At 34.4% G+C, this 17,455-nt stretch overlaps 1 protein-coding gene across 1 annotated transcript in view; it reads right to left on the bottom strand.

Annotated features, from left to right (window-relative positions):
- The window catches only part of LOC149791500 (uncharacterized), a 125,570-nt gene that overhangs the window by 53,767 nt on the left and 54,348 nt on the right, over positions 1-17,455 (bottom strand). Inside the window, exons 8-16 of the mRNA XM_089969436.1 lie at positions 16,909-17,151; positions 14,078-14,236; positions 10,239-10,439; positions 9,543-9,794; positions 8,394-8,598; positions 7,661-7,833; positions 7,213-7,386; positions 5,563-5,685; positions 150-269 (exon numbers count right to left, since the gene is read on the bottom strand). Coding sequence (XP_089825562.1) covers positions 150-269; positions 5,563-5,685; positions 7,213-7,386; positions 7,661-7,833; positions 8,394-8,598; positions 9,543-9,794; positions 10,239-10,439; positions 14,078-14,236; positions 16,909-17,151 — 1,650 coding nt within the window. The remainder of the gene's footprint in view (positions 1-149; positions 270-5,562; positions 5,686-7,212; positions 7,387-7,660; positions 7,834-8,393; positions 8,599-9,542; positions 9,795-10,238; positions 10,440-14,077; positions 14,237-16,908; positions 17,152-17,455) is intronic.

Genomic DNA, 17,455 nt, shown 5'->3' with positions numbered 1-17,455 from the left:
TTAACTGTTGGCCTTCCTGAGCAAACACCCATCTCGAATAAATGCATATTCTCTCATTAAATCATTCCCTGTGTGCTTTTTTTCTGACACATCATAAGACAATTTTAAAATTGCACATTACAATATAGTTCACAAAAGTGTGTGCTTACCTTTCACACATGATCCGTTCTGGTAGTTGTATCCTGGATAACAGGAACAGTTAACACTGCCAGGTGTGTTGGTGCAGATTTGATCACAATTACTTGTACTCTCTTCACATTCATTGATATCTGTAATAACAATTAGAATAATATTACTATTAATAACAATAACAAATAAAAATCAACGAAACTGTGTCTTTCTTTTGGCACATTAAATGCCTGCCCTGTGTTTCATAATTGTATATGTAGCTATGTAGTAGTTAGGCAAGGATGACACAAGGAATTACTGACAATAGGTCTAAATGACTCAACCTTTCTTCAAGGTATCAGTCTTGAACTATACTTAACGAGCAGCAATTGTGTGCTAACACTGGTCAACAGTGAAATCATTACTGACTTGAAAAGGCCCTAATCTGTAGTATTTTGGTGTGCCGAACACGAATATAACCGTGAAAAATTTGTATTGGCTCTCGTTTTGAAGATATTCATATACCTCATTTTCTATGTTTCACTGTGTAAATTTCTCCAGTAGGACAGCAGCAACATCCGGAATAATGATGTAACATTGCATAATACCATCATGCTCACATCATCCACAGTTGATTGCATCATTTTCTGATGCAATGCAATACTAATGCCATGCGGCTGCTGAAGTAAGTTGACGTCAGCAGTGTACTATACATGTGTAGGCCTATTATACTAATGCCAGGCGGCTGCTGAAGCTGACGTAAGCAGTGTACTATATAAAGCCCAATCAGATAGGTTCAGCATTTAAAATATTTTAGACGTTGTGCGAGACAGTTCAAGCTACTGTTACATAAAACTTATTATTTTATCCATTTACGTACAATAAAGAACAGTAATGCCTCGAAAGTGTGTTAATACCGCGGACAATTTTTGCTATATTTGTGGGGAAGTGACATTTGCCAACCAGAAGAAAAGTATCAATTCTCAAGTGAAGAAGGCATATCATCTTTACTTCGGATGCAAGGTTGGTGACCAAGACAAGCCTTGGGCTCCGCATATATGCTGTGCTACATGTACAACACAGCTTTCACAGTGGTTGAATTGCAAAAGGTCATCAATGCCGTTTGCAGTCCCAATGGTGTGGAGAGAGCCAAGCAACCACCTAAATGACTGTTACTTCTGCTTGGTTCCTCCTCTTTCCGGCGGAATAACGAAGCGAAAGAAGTCGAGAATAGTCTACCCAAACATTCCGTCTGCATTGAGACCAGTTCCACATGGTGAGGGACTTCCTATTCCAGAACCTCCAGCAGAATATTCTCTTGATTCATCTGACGAAGACAAAGGTGAGTCGACCTGTTCTTCTCCTGGTCCATCAGCATGCAGTGATCCAGATTTTCACTGTGGTGCATCATCAACCCCACACAGAATAACATAGGAAGAACTAAATGACCTGATTCGTGATTTGGACTTATCAAAGAACAAGGCAGAATTGCTAGGATCAAGACTCCAACAATGGAATCTTCTAGAAGAAGATGTCACAATTACTGCATATCGAAAGCGCCACCAGCAATTGGAGCCTTTCTTCAGAAAGGAAAGTAATCTGATATTCTGTTCCGATATTGAGGGCCTCATGAATGCTTTAAAAATCACTCATGACCCACAAGAATGGAGACTATTTGTGGACTCTTCGAAACTGAGTCTCAAGGCTGTGCTTTTGCACAATGGAAACATTCTTCCATCTATTCCAGTAGCGTATGCTGTCCACATGAAAGAGACATACGATAACTTAAGGCAGCTACTGAATTCCATTGAGTATAACAAGTACAGCTGGCACCTCTGTGGTGATTTGAAGGTAGTTGCCCTTTTAATGGGACTGCAGCAAGGATATACAAAATACATGTGTTTCTTATGCGAGTGGGATAGCCGAGCAAGGGAAATGCACTACATGAGGAAGGAATGGACTCACAGGCAGAATGTAGCCATTGGAGAGAAGAATATCCAACACCCAGCTCTGGTTGAGGCTCAGAAAATCTTGCTACCACCCCTTCACATCAAACTAGGTTTGATGAAGAACTTCGTGAAAGCCATTGACCGGACTTTGCCAGCATTCCGATACCTGCATGAAAAATTCCCTCGACTCAGCGAAGCAAAGATTAAAGAGGGAGTTTTTGTGGGTCCTCAGATTCGAGAGCTTTTCAAAGATGACCGGTTCAACAACTTGCTGGAAGGTGACGCGAAACAAGCATGGAATGCTTTTCGCCTAGTTTCTACAAACTTCCTCGGAAATGTTAGGGCAGAAAACTATAAGGAACTAGTAGAAGACATGTTGATGAAGTATAAGAAACTTGGCTCCAATATGTCTCTAAAGATTCACTTCCTTCATTCCCATTTGGATTTCTTTCCTAGCAACTGTGGTATTGTTAGTGATGAACACGGCGAACGTTTTCATCAAGATATCGCAACAATGGAACAAAGATACCAGGGAAAATGGTCCACTACAATGCTGGCTGACTACTGCTGGACACTCCTCAGAGATGCTCCCGAACAGCTGTACAAGAGACAGGCGAAGAAATCTAAGATGTAGTCAATGACTTGATTTTTTATAGGTAGGCTATTACAGTTGACCTTTTACTATTGGAATGCATTTCGTTATGTAAACATTAATTTCTTGCAGATTACAAAAAAACTAGAGCCAATTTTGCAATTTGACTGTCATATTCGTGTTCGGCACATAAAAATTGATAAGAATTGACTAATTTTATTTCAGTAACATGACTTTTGTAAAAATTTGTTGTCCAGTGTAATCAGACTCAACATGATATTGATCACCAGCTTTAAGATTGCATAATCTATAGGTTTTATTACTGCAAGTATAAACCATCCACAATGACCCTGACCTTTGATCTTCTGACCCCTATATCAATGAGCCTCTTCAATAACTACAGCTCACTGGATAGAATTCTGGATTCAGATTGAAAGGGTGTAGGTTCAAATTCTACCATCAGATCTACTGCACCAAATATGTAATGTGAAACTAAATGTTATGGTATACATGTAAATTTCTTCCCATGACCATGACCTACTGGCTTTTGACCCCGAAATCAATATACTAGTTCCATACCTCATGTGCAAGCTATCCATAGAGTATGGTAACTGTGGACAATGGACAACTCCATTTATTCTGCACCCGAACAAATTGTTGGCAGACTGACAGACATACAAAAGCAGGATAAAATATGTAGAGAAATAGCAAGACCAAAAAAATGAATAAGAACAAGAAGATGAAGAAGATATGTCAAGTATTCAAGTCCACATCATCTCCTCCTCATGAAACATCATCACCAAAATCATCATTCCTTTCTTTGTGGCATTTCCATGCAAAGTGTACAGTTCTATTAGAGGACTGCAAAGAGTTTAACAGATCAAAACGTATAATGACACGAGCCTTCCAAAAAAGAAACAAAAGATTTTAAATGCAAATGTACAATGATAAACAAACTAATATCATAATACCGACAGCTATTGTAACTGTATCATCCACCCATGGACCCTGCTTATGTAAAGACTCCTACTGAAAGTACCTCACCATCCAGTATTCATAATTTGCATACTACTTATGCTAGTATCCAATCATGAATCATTATCTATATACCACCCATGTTATACTCTGTTTCTATGGTAATGTATAAAAAAAAAATTGATTTTTAAAAATTCTCACCTTCAAAATAGGCTCAAAATGTCCTGTTTCATGTGCAATACATAGGTTGAAAAGAAAAACACATGAAAAGCTGTGTAATATACTGGGGGGCTCCGAGTGGCCAAGTGGTCTAAAGTGCTTTTCATTATGGATCACTACCATCTCACTCCTGTCTGCATGGGTTTGAGTCTCGGATTCGGCCAATGTGGGTATGTGAGAAAGCTTGCCAGTAGCTTTTCATGGGTCGGTGGTTCTTTTCGGGGTTTTCCCAGGTTCTTCCTCCATCATTAACACTGGCCACCATGTATAGCCTATTGTGTGCTGAAAAATGGCGCTAAACACTACAACAACAACAACAACAACATTGTCATATACTGGAACAAGATAAAAAGGGTGATAACTCTTACTGATTTATTGATAGGGGAACTTTCAGATGATGACCATAATATTTCCAAGTTGAGCAGCAATCTATCAATACACTATATTACAAATTGTACCAACATGTGCAAGATGGGTGGATGGACATACAGCAAGATACAATGGATGGTAGCACTATTATTAGTACCTTTACACCGTGGATGGGGTACTAACATAAACCTATGTATACGTAAGGAGCAAGCAGGGTATGATTCTCACTTGGTGCTTTTTAAGACTATGATAAATAACCTGGACATTTTACTCAAATATACTAAAAGGAATTTTATAAATCCTCTTTCTGCATATCACCATAGAAATATGTGTAAAGTATTGTTTACCTTCCTTACATTTTTTTCTCTTTTGAATTGACTGCGATTGTATGTTTAACTGATTATGTCTGTTTTCAGCCACAATTATTTATGTGCCGTAAAAGAATATTGTCGTTTTATTTTGGAAATGTAAACAGATCACAATAATAAAGTATACCTTGAATAACAAATTATACAAAATCCAAGCAGGGCAAAGCAAGCCTCATTTTGAAAATGAATTATCTCAATAATCTCATGTTTCTTGTCATGGTGGAGAATAAACATACCAACATAATATGTGTACCAATCTGGTCAACTAGTGTAATATGTGTACCAACCTGGATAACTAGTGTAATATGTGTACCAATCTGGATAACTTGCACAATATGTGTACCAATCTGGACACCTAGTGTAATCCATTTACCAATCTGGACAACTAGACTAAAAGTGTAATATGTATACCAATCTGGACAACTAGTGTAATGTCTACCAACCTGGATAACTAGTGTAATGTGTACCAACCTGGACAACTAGTGTAATGTGTACCAACCTGGACAACTAGTGTAATATGTGTACCAATCTGGACAACTAGTGTAATATGTGTACCAATCTGGAAACTATCACAATGTGTACCAAAAGAGATACACTGAATAGTTTGAGAGTTATACTCTGGAAATTAAATTATGAACAACAAACAGATTTACATACATAAAGGTCGGCAAAAAAGATAGCCCTCAGATTTCATACTAGGTTATAGCAATACTGTTTAATTTATGTGTGTGGGGTCTATTCAAGAAGTGAAATAGGGTGGTGAAGTGTAGCAGAAGAAACTTTCTTCCTTTATTTGAAAAAAGGGAGAGGAATGGTTTTCTAACTATAGGATTCACTGTAGGAATTAGAAGCAGGGTTTATAAATATGTTGCTCATCATTCTATCTATTTTTCTTCATGATGTTCTTTGAAATTAACATGACTCCCACAAATATTCATCCAAGAAAAGACTGTGTATGGTATGCCATTAACAAGGAAATTACCTTTGCAGGAATATCCATTCTGATCCAAACGATAGCCTGTATTGCAGCTACAGGTAAAGCTTCCCTCTGTGTTTGTGCAGATATGATCACATCCACCTTTATTATTACCGCACTCATTTAAATCTGAAAATAATATCAGTTCATCTGAGAAAGGTTACAAAATACAAATTTATGGGGAAGTGAAGTTATCGTACTTGTAACTTATTTACAAGAACCTTTGTGTAAAATTTTCATAACATTACATCCAAAACTGTCAATCAACTGTTTCTTTCCCTCTCAAACAATTTACACTTCAAGACAGTTTTCCAGCATATCACCATATGTAGTTATTAATATTTAGTTTCATAATTTATCTTAATTAATATTTAGTTTCATAATTTATCTTAACTTTAAAAAAGATAATCACTTTATCCTAAATTCAATTACAATAAGTATATCAAACATTTAAAACAACAATTATTCAAACTGCCACCAAGTCACTATATGATTTTGAATCACATCTCACCATTGTGTAACATTCCAAACAGTTAATCATTAATCCTTCTGTATTGTCTTTGTATTGTTTCCAGTTGGTTTTCAAACTATACCATACCAGTTGTGTACCCTACTGTAATGTACTGTTTTCTGTTGGTTTTCAGACTATACCATATCAGCTGTGTACCATACAGTATTTGTACTGTTTCCAGTTGGGTTTCATACTATACCATATCAGCTGTGTACCATACAGTATTTGTACTGTTTCCTGTTGGTTTTCAGACTATACCATACCAGTTGTGTACCGTACTGTCTTTGTAGGGTTTCCTGCTGGTTTTCAGACTATACCAAACCAGTTGTGTACCATACTGTCTTTGTACTGTTTCCTGTTGGTTTTCAGACTATACAACACCAGTTGTGCATCATACTATATTTGTACTGTTTCCAGCTGGTTTTCAGACTCTACCATACCAGCTGTGTACCCAACTGTTTTTGTACTGTTTCCAGTTGGTTTACAGACTATACCATATCCCAGCTGTGTACCCAACTGTTTTTGTACTGTTTCCAGTTGGGTTTCATACTATACCATATCAGCTGTGTACCATACAGTAATTGTACTGTTTCCAGTTGGGTTTCATACTATACCATATCAGCTGTGTACCATATAGTATTAGTACTGTTTCCAGTTGGTTTTCATACTTTATCATACCAGTTGTGTACCCGACTGTCTTTGTACTGTTTCCTGCTGATTTTCAGATCATACCATGTACTGTACTGTCTTTGGGCAATTTCCACCTGGTTTTCAGACTCTGCCTTACTAGGTGTATACTGTACTTTGTATTGTTTTCAGCTTTTGCACAAGATGTAAGTACCATACTTACAGTATTGTTCATAAGATTTATCTGGGAAAAATAATATCAAGATAGGTAGAAGAATAATACAAAATAGTCAGAAACCTGAAACATGTTTTTACTGGAGCACAGGTATCCCACCTCGGTCCCTGACACACAAAACATAACCAATGTGTGACTGACAGAGAGGGTTGAAAGACAGGCTAACAGGGAGTATAAAAATATAAATAGCAGTGTTAAAGGGAATGTTGCTCTTTAATATTACTGATTTAAACTATACAAAATTAGTAAATAAAAATGTTTTTAAAGTACTACTAAATCATACCAATGCATTTGCCATCATCAGTGCTATTATAACCATGTGGACAGACTGAACAGTTGTATCCCAAGGCAGATGGACCAAGCTTCTTGTGTTCTGCAGCAGGAATATCCATACAGGTCCTCATTGGAGAGCAGGGGTTGCTGGCACATCCATTAAAATCTTTTTCACAATCAACGCCTATAAGTAGGAGAATGAGAGTCACATGAAGCATTTTGCTATTTCTCCATTCTAGAATGATTTTTTAAATATCAAGTGTGAGACATTTTTATTAACTACTGTGCAACATCTTATTTTTTATGCTGTTTATCAATGGTTGTAACTTGTGAATTTAAAACAGAGCAATGAAAAGATGAAATATTAGTTGAATTAACCTCAAATGTTTTATTGTGAATAAACTCCTTTCAAAAGTACAAATATGTGAGGCAGATTTTCTTATCATACACAACTATACCTTCATAATATGGATCACAAGTACAGACTGCATATTTGAATGTGTCTGTGGTGCGGTTATCATCCCTGAAATTGGTGTAGCTGCAGTTGCCATTTTTACTGCATCCTGTACATAGGACAATTGTTATTTGTAGTGGTGCTGCTTGTACTCCAAAGTCATCCACAGCAGTGACACTGAAGAGAGCAAAACATATAACAAAGGAAATCAATAAAAGAAAGCAGCTAATCATAATTCCTCCTCTTTAAAAGTCTGTGCCATGAAAGAAAATTAACCTTACTTATATCATCCTGAAATTTAGATCTTCTGACATTTTTATGTCTGTAAGGCACTTAAACACTGAATACATTCAACTTAATGTAGTCTATTTCTCTACTAGATGCATTACACTTTGGAAAGAAACTTTAAAGATTTCTGTAAGAGAAATATTGCAGAGAATTTCTTTTGATTCACTATGCGAACATTCTTATCTATATCAATAGATTTCTTAATATCATGATACATAAATACATAAATATATATATATATATATATATATATATATATATATATATATATATATATATATGTGTGTGTGTGTGTGTGTGTGTGTGTGTGTGTGAGTGTGTGTGTTATTTTCAATTTGGGTATATTTTGACATAAATTACTCAGGTGTGATTGACAAAATGTTGTTTTTTCTTGTCAGAGAAGTGATACCTTTGTCGTTCCTATGCTTTGAAGGTGAGAAAAAAATTACCTCAGTACAACAGGGTCAGTTTTATTTAATCTCAAGGAAACATTTCCTGTGTTGTCCTGGTTTTTGTTGACAGAGGCTCCAATGGTGTTATTAAGCACTTTATAAGTAAATGTACCATCATCACTCCCATTGACATGAAATGTAACAACTGTATTCAGAGTCACTTCCACATGCCTTGTTCCATTGATTGATGGAACTTCATTAGCTGAAATGGACAATGGTTCTTTCAACCTAGGTTTATATCTTTATTGCTATGTTTCAGACCTATCTTGTTTAGGTTTCTAACAGCATAGACAATTCTACTAAGCATTAGACAAAGGTTATGTAATGCACAATGTTGTGCCTGTGTACAGAACAATCACGACATAGCTTTCTGCTTATGTTAGCAAAACAGAATATCACAGTAAATGTACAGGCATATAATAAAATAGCAGATCAAAGTTTTAGGTGAACATAGCAACATATACAGATCTATATTGTTCAAAATATTGTAACACAAACTGCCATCACTACCAGAACGGTGATGCCTATACCTTGCATTAACAGTGCAATAAACAGGAAAAGCAACAAAAAACAACTTTCACAAGTTCTCCTACACTCGACTAACTTTAACTAATTGATAAAGAAACTTGTTGTTACTGATATTAAAATTTGTATTTAAATCTTTGATACACACTTAGGACTTGAACATATATCTGTAGATACTGGGAACAAAAAAATACTGTCTTAATATATCATTCATTATAATAAAAACTTTTAATCATCCTTAACTTGAGAGATCTGATATACTATGAACTTTGGTATTATAAAGCAACAACTTTCAGATTTAACTATTTCAAAAAAATATAAATTTTTTAAAAGGCACATATTTGCTCATACAGTTGCAAGTGTTCTGCAGAACACATTGTTTCATTTGCATCCATTCAATGATATATTGCTTCATAAACACCAATATCCAACTTACAAAAACTTTAATGTAAACTCCTGCCTTGCTACGGTTGTCCACCTAAATCTCAATTTCCTACACAGACGAGGCAATCTTTCTATAAATAATGACATTATTTACCTACTGGCATAACAACAAATCTTCCATGCAATCAAACAATGAGACATTTTCAATGGCATGTTATCCCTGCAGAATAAACATACCAATTTGTTTACTATCAGACTGGGCTGTTTGCTCTGTTTGCTTTGTATTTTCTGCCACTTTCTTATTCTCAGTAAAGGCATAATCAAAGAGGCACTCTCTGTTAGCATCACCCCCACACACTTCTTTGGCTCGTGCTTGAATAACAGGGTCCACATCCGAAAAAAAACGTGGCCTAAAGGTGGGGTCAGAATAATCAGCAGTGCCCTTCAAGGCTGGATACTTCATGACAGACTCATTTGCTGTTATAGCCCCTAAATATGGGAGGAGAAAAGACATCATTATAAAAATGAAGGATATAACTATAATATGACATCATAATAATAAGAAAAGAAGAAGAAAAAATATATATGTGCACCATACATACCCAATAAATAGACCAAAGAGACAAATAAATAATGTAAAAATGTATATAAACTATACTGCATGTAAATTTAAAAAATGTATGCAGGCTTCATATGCAAATTTGTGTTGGTTTAAGCTACATTTTAGAAAACCTATTTCATGATCAAAGAGCATTCATGGAATCAAGTTAAATTACAATTTATCACAATACAGTCAATTCAAGTTACAAAATTTGTACTTTCTTTTTACTCTGGTCATTAAATCTAACATTTTCAAGATCTTTGACTGAGCACAGAAGTGGCATGCTATTAATACACCAACTGAAAGGGAGAAAAAAAAATAATGCAACTTACATGTTTTGGCTATATCAAAAATAGCTGACTCATTGGCCAACTGGCTCTCAGGCAACATAACATTATGTCTGGAAAATATATCATTGGTTTTATTGCCATCAAAATTCCCAAGAAGACCTTTAACATTCCCTTGGAACAACGTTGGAACTGTCAGACCAATTGTCAACATCTTTACTCCAAGCGAGACATTAATTGAAATACCTGTAGAAAAAGTGAAGAGATTATGGTAAAGCTTGTCTCTAACTGATCAATGCAAAAAAGGAACTAGCTTGTAAAATTGTGCACAGCTGCTATACTGATTGAAATTGTGGCAATACTTTGCCTTATTCTTCCTGCAGTCAAGAAATGTGAGGAGTATTCAAAAACACATTGTTCCTTTTGTCAGAATTCCATAAAATATAAAAGTGTAATGCCTATATAATCAAATTCGGAGATTTTACTGAATTTCACAAACGGCTTATGTACCAAATACTGTATGACAAAACTGACCCAAATCTGACAAGGGCCTTTAGGGTGGCAAAAAGCAAATGTTGATGGACAAAATAATTATCTTTTCTTAATGTCCAAAACCTTACTGACAAAGAAATCATTCTTAAAAAAAATGCTTTAAACTTAGGACTGGAGCTGGGGTAAAGCAAGATAAATCCCTATGTTTGTTTCTGGTGTCGGCTGATAAATGACTTCATTTACATTGTATATATGAAATAACCAATCTCTTTGAGGCATACACAACAATTAATGTTGACATATTTAACTTAAATGTTGCAATTTCCAAACAAGAAAATTCCATATATCGAACATACAGTAAGTCTAGGTTTAGCTGTCACAATGGCTACAAATGACCATGTAAGACTATGTTCAGCTGTCACAATGGCTACAAATGACCATGTAAGTCTATCTTCAGCTGTCACAATAGCTACAAATGACCATATAAAGTCTATGTTCAGCTGTCACAATGGCTACAAATGACCATGTAAGTCTATGTTCAGCTCTCACAATGGCAACAAATGACCATGTAAGTCTATCTTCAGCTGTCACAATGGCTACAAATGACCATGTAAGTCTATGTTCAGCTGTCACAATAGCTACAAATGACCATCTTACTGTATATCAGATTAAACTAAAAATAGACTACTGATGCCTTCACATACATAAATCAAGACAAATGCTTCCTGATTCACATTTGCTTTTTAACAGTCCATTGTATGACATGATGTGATGTTCCAATGTAGGACATGATGTGGTGTTTAAATATATAACATGATGTGATGTTTCAATGTAGGACATGATGTGATGTTTGCTACCAATTTCATACGCACATATCAAAAAGCCAATAAGAGTTTAGCTGGTTAGGAACATATAATAAAGTAGTAAATATCGTCCTAAATAGGTAATATCTCCACTTATTCAAATGGTATCTTAAAAAATTATAAATCTCAAGTATTGGTAAGGTAAATAATATGTAAATTAAGAATCTATACAACTAAGATTTGTCTCAGCTTTGAATGTTTAGCTATATGTATATGAGATAAATGCATTCAACGTAAACTTTGTATTAGGCATTTTTTGGTTAAGATAATGCATCAACAAAATAACCTTCAAAGGACAGACAAGACAGGTCATGCAAAGGAAAGATTCAAATAACCTTTATTATTTCAGTCACAATGACAATGACCTTTGACCCTTTGAAACTAAAATCAATCAGCTTCTGAGTTACTCAACATGTAAGATATCCACAAACTTTCTGGTGATGGGTCATGATCAAGAACTGAAATTTCTGATGGTACTCTTCAAGAATCATTCACACGGTTTAATTATTCCAGGTTTAAGAATATATTTACAGTGTGAACAAAATTCTAAACTAAACATAATCCTCAAAGAATGTACTACTGATGTACATGTATGTTCAAAGCCATCCCTTATAGCCCTCTCCCCAGGGAGCAGGTGCTATGAAGCCAACTACCAACTGTTGTCGACAATGTTTAACAAGCATAACTGAGATGCAGTGAGGTTGTACATGTCTGTATTCTTTAATCTATGCAGATCCTAGTGACAATATCTAGAAAAGGGGCAGTAACTCTACTATAATTCATAGAGTTGAAATAAGAGATAAACAGAAATACTATTCAACATTATTGTAAATTTCTTAATTGGAACTTGGAAAATTTTCCTCTAACATATTGATCACCATAATTACAAATCCCATCTGAGCATTTCTCACCTTTTTTGTGGCTACGCAGAAAAACTACAAACAATGACTGAACAATTTTTTCTTTCTGAATAGCCAGAAAAAATACATAACCTGGAGTTAATAGTAGCTTATATTCTGGCTGCTACTGTTATCTATTATGAATTTTAAGCTCCTTTTGTGGTGATTGATTTCAAGGTTACAATTTTTACATTTTGTTGGGACTAAAATTCATAGATGTATGGTGAGGTTCGATTATATTCATATGTGGTCAAATCATTGTTTGCTGGGTCCTTGAATTTGTGTATTACTGCAACAACACAATCCACAACTATTGGTGACCACCTATGATTAAAAGTGCATGGACATTATTCCCATGGACTGCATGAAATCGAGTGTAAAATAAAAGTACACAATATAGATCTTAAAAGTCAAAATGGTTTTGGTAAAGTTTTGGTTTTGAATATTCTAATATTGCAAACAAATTTGTTACACTAGAAAGGAGAGATTTGTTCATTTCAAATATTTGAGTGATTAGGATTGAGTGTGTCATCACATATTAGCGATGGAACTGAAATAGCCATTCTAGTATTGCCTAGTATTTGTGAAGTCATTCTAATAATGTTGAGATTTTTGAGGAGTTGTTCCAGCAATGATAAGTATTGGGGTGACTGGGACTGACTGAGTCCTAAACATAATGTTGACTATTAAGAGTGAATTTGCTGTAGCCATTCATTTCAGTAATGTTAAGTATTGGAGATTGAGTCTGACCAAGTCAGTGAAATAATATTTAGTATTTAAGTGATTTGACTGAGCCAGTCATTCCAGTATTGTTAAGTATTACAGCAATCATTCTAATAATGTTGATCATTGGGGTGATTTGGACTGAGTGAGTCATTCCATTAATGAGAATTATTCAAGCACTTATTCTAATAATGTTGACTAATGGAGAGAATTGGACTGAGTGAATCATTCCAATAATGTTAAATATTACAGCACTCTTGATTACTGGAGTCAGCTGGACTAAGTAAATAATTCTATAATTCTCATTTTAGAAATGTTCTTTTGGAGTGAATGGTACTAAATGAGTCATCCCAGTAATAATGAGTATTTGAGTGACTGGAACTAAGTTATTCAAGTATTGAATTAACATTGTTGGGACTGAGCAAAACGTTATATTAATGTTCAATAACAGGAGCTATGTTGAGTACAAGTCTTTGAGAATGAGTAATTCAAGTAATGTTGAGTACTCGAATGAACATTACTTAACAAGTCGTTCCAGTTATGTTGAGCATTAGACCATGTTCAATTAAATGTTTCACTGTGTATTAAGTTATTCCAGTAATTTTGAGCATCAGACTGATTATCAAGTCATCAATGTTTCTTAAATGTCCATCAAGTCATTCCAGTAATTTTGAGCATTAATTATACTGATATCATGTCATCAAAGTTTTACTGCATATCAAGTCATTCCAGTAATGTGGAGCATTAGACTGATGATCAAGTCAATGTTTGCCTGTGTATCATTTCAACTTTATAGAAGGATAAATATGTAATAAATCATAACGAGAAGCTGCATTATATTTGATCCTACATCTTTTAACAAACTTTAACACACCTAATGAGTACAGAGCATTAAAAAATGACATACCTGAATCAGTAAAAACAGCAGTCAGTGTGTTGCGTTCATTATCCTTTGAGAGACTGTAGTAATTTGAAGAGTAAGCAGTGAAATTGCTGATGCTAGCATAATCATGTGTGTAATCAGTGAAATCTGCATCTCCTCCTTCTTTCACATATAAGTTGAGTCCTGTTAATAATAATAATAATAATAATAATAATAATTTTGAAAGATAATTCACAAATATATTTAGCAAATATATTTAGCAAACATGTATAAAAACTCTATCTCAGGTTATATTGAAATAAATATATGCTAGAATTCTTTAGTATAGGTGTAATTTTGTAAACTTATCAGCAGATGTTTCACCAAAAATAAATTGGTTATGGTAGATGTAAAATTACTCATGTATAGAATTGGAACTTTAATGTAAAATTCATATTTGACAAATTAACCTTGTTAATGAATACCCTGTTAACATCTCTAATCAATGCATATGCACTTTATACCTCTGACTGATACAATGTGTACATTTAATATCTGACACACGAGTACTTTTAGCCATTAATAAAAACATGTTTTAAAACCATAATTGACACAAGTGTACTTTTGACTCTTAATTAAAACATATGTACCTTTAACCCTAATTGAAACATATGTAATTTCAACCCCTAATTGAAACATATGTAATTTCAACCCCTAATTGAAACATGTGTAATTTCAACCCCTAATTGAAACATATGTAATTTCAACCCCTAATTGAAACATATGTAATTTCAACCCCTAATTGAAACATATGTAATTTCAACCCCTAATTGAAACATATGTAATTTCAACCCCTATTTGAAACATATGTAATTTCAACCCCTAATTGAAACATATGTAATTTCAACCCCTATTTGAAACATATGTAATTTCAACCCCTAATTGAAACATATGTAATTTCAACCCCTATTTGAAACATATGTAATTTCAACCCCTAATTGAAACATATGTAATTTCAACCCCTATTTGAAACATATGTAATTTCAACCCCTATTTGAAACATATGTAATTTCAACCCCTAATTGAAACATATGTAATTTCAACCCCTAATTGAAACATATGTAATTTCAACCCCTATTTGAAACATATGTAATTTCAACCCCTATTTGAAACATATGTAATTTCAACCCCTAATTGAAACATATGTAATTTCAACCCCTATTTGAAACATATGTAATTTCAACCCCTATTTGAAACATACATATATTTAACCTCTAATTAAGGCATATGTACTGTACTTGTACCTAACTAAAACATGTACTTTTAACTTTTAATTGACATACATGTACTTCATGCCCTAAATGGCACCTATGTACTTTCAACCCCTTATTGATACAGGCATACTTAAAACTCCTAATTGATACATGTGTATGTTAACTCCAAACTGAAGTGTCAAAATTTGGTAAAGACATACTTTCAACCACCAAATGATTCATAATTTTAAAGTTAGATTTTCACATATATAATGAAACATCTTTAGACCAAACATGACAAAAACAAAATACCCTTGAAAATGAAACAATTTTCTGTTTCAGAATTTTTACTTTTTTCATTTAAACAATAATAATAATAATAATAATAATAATAATAATAATAATATTTTATTTACAGAGGGTGACTAATTAGTCAAGTACTCTTCTCCCTTGAGGCACTCTTAATTAAATTGATACCCACCTACTCTGAAAACTGCAAACAAAATCTGAGCCCCAAATATCATTATGAATCGTATTGAAGGGGAACATGCTCATAACACAGCCATTCAACTCCCAGATCCTTATTTGTGAGGTTGGCAATGCATGAAATAAAACAGGACCTGCCAAATGCACTGGCACAGACTATGATCAGTATCAAGAATATATCAATCAGCAATCTTTACACTTGGCTATAGTGTACACTTGGCTATAGTGACAGTTTTCACAGTTGGCTGTTTAAAGTATAGTGCCAATGGTTGCGCAAATCAAAGGAAATTATGTTCAACTGCTGATTGCATATGTCCAATACTTTACATCTGTGTGTGAGTGATTAGGATTTTTAACGCAGCTTTAACAATTTTTCAGTCACATTTCTACGATGTCTGCAGTGTGGCAGTTTACAGTATGTCTAGCACTGGGGCATAATGCTGCAGACATGTAGCATGATGTCCTACCCAGTCACATTATCCTGACACCAGGCCGACCAGTCATAACACCAACCTCTTAATGCTGAGCGCCTAGACTTTACATCTAAATGATCCTCAGTCAACTGAGTTTTAAGCTTAAAACAAGGTTTATGATTCCACCATTGACATTAGTTCCCAAAGAGACCAGAAAAATATTAATTTTGCAATAAAATTCTCATATTTACCTGCTACAATAAAAAATTTTAATTCAAATATACAAAAATGCACATAAAAATTCAAATGCATGTGTCTCATCAAAATTAGTGGAAACAAATGCACTATAAACAACAGCAGAAACAAGATCAATATATGAATAAAACATTAAGTGGGCACAAATCATGTTACACATTATGCTAAAAAAAAATCAAAAACCAAACCTTAGTCCCATTGGTTTTTCTGTATCAAGAGGTGGATTTTTTTCAGAATATGTAGGTCACCTCTTACAAGAAAAAAGCCCTTCCTCTCTTTCTCTCCATTTGTATGCATAAAAAAATACAGCAGGTAAATCAAATATATTCTGCACCGATAAGTCAAACACTGACCAACTGTTATGAGCAAACGTTTATATGGGTCTGATGGCTGGGTTTCTAGGACAGTTTGATTATTATGCCATCTTCTATTTTAAACTTCAGAGAATATTGTTATCAAGTAAACATACCATCTTTATTCTCATTAAGTTCTACATGCAACTGGGTTCCATAGTTGTCTTTTGCTGCAAAAGCTGAGAAAATTGTGGCATCCACAGTTGTCCCATTTTCATTGGTTGCCTTTGCAGTTCTTCCCTGCAGAACAAATGTTTGACTTCCATTCTTAGCATCCATTAATATGTACTCTCCAAGACCATTGAAGGTGTATTTTTGTCCATCCAGTGTCTCTATATGGGGATCTCCCCAGAAGAATGCTGAAAAAGAATAATGTGGTGGAATTCAAATTTACATTTTTAAATACATCATTAAAGCTTCTGAGATATAATAAAATATATATTCACAATTAGATATCTCAATTCAAATTTATTCAAGAATTTTCAATGTGGCAAAGATTTCACCACCACCCACCCACCCCCCTCTCTCTCTCTCTCTCTCACACACATACACACACACAGACATAACAGGAAAGTCTTTCAAAAGACATTGTGACTATGATGACTGTAAAGACATAAATGTTTAATGAAAATAATACAAACAACTTCATCATAAAACATGACT

Source organism: Sinohyriopsis cumingii, chromosome 9, assembly GCF_028554795.1.
Source record: "Sinohyriopsis cumingii isolate HCF-2022 chromosome 9, ASM2855479v2, whole genome shotgun sequence".
In the NCBI taxonomy this organism is placed as follows: Eukaryota; Metazoa; Mollusca; class Bivalvia; order Unionida; family Unionidae; genus Sinohyriopsis; species Sinohyriopsis cumingii.
Note: the sequence above shows the minus strand (reverse complement) of the source record. Positions and strands in the feature narration are given on the sequence as shown.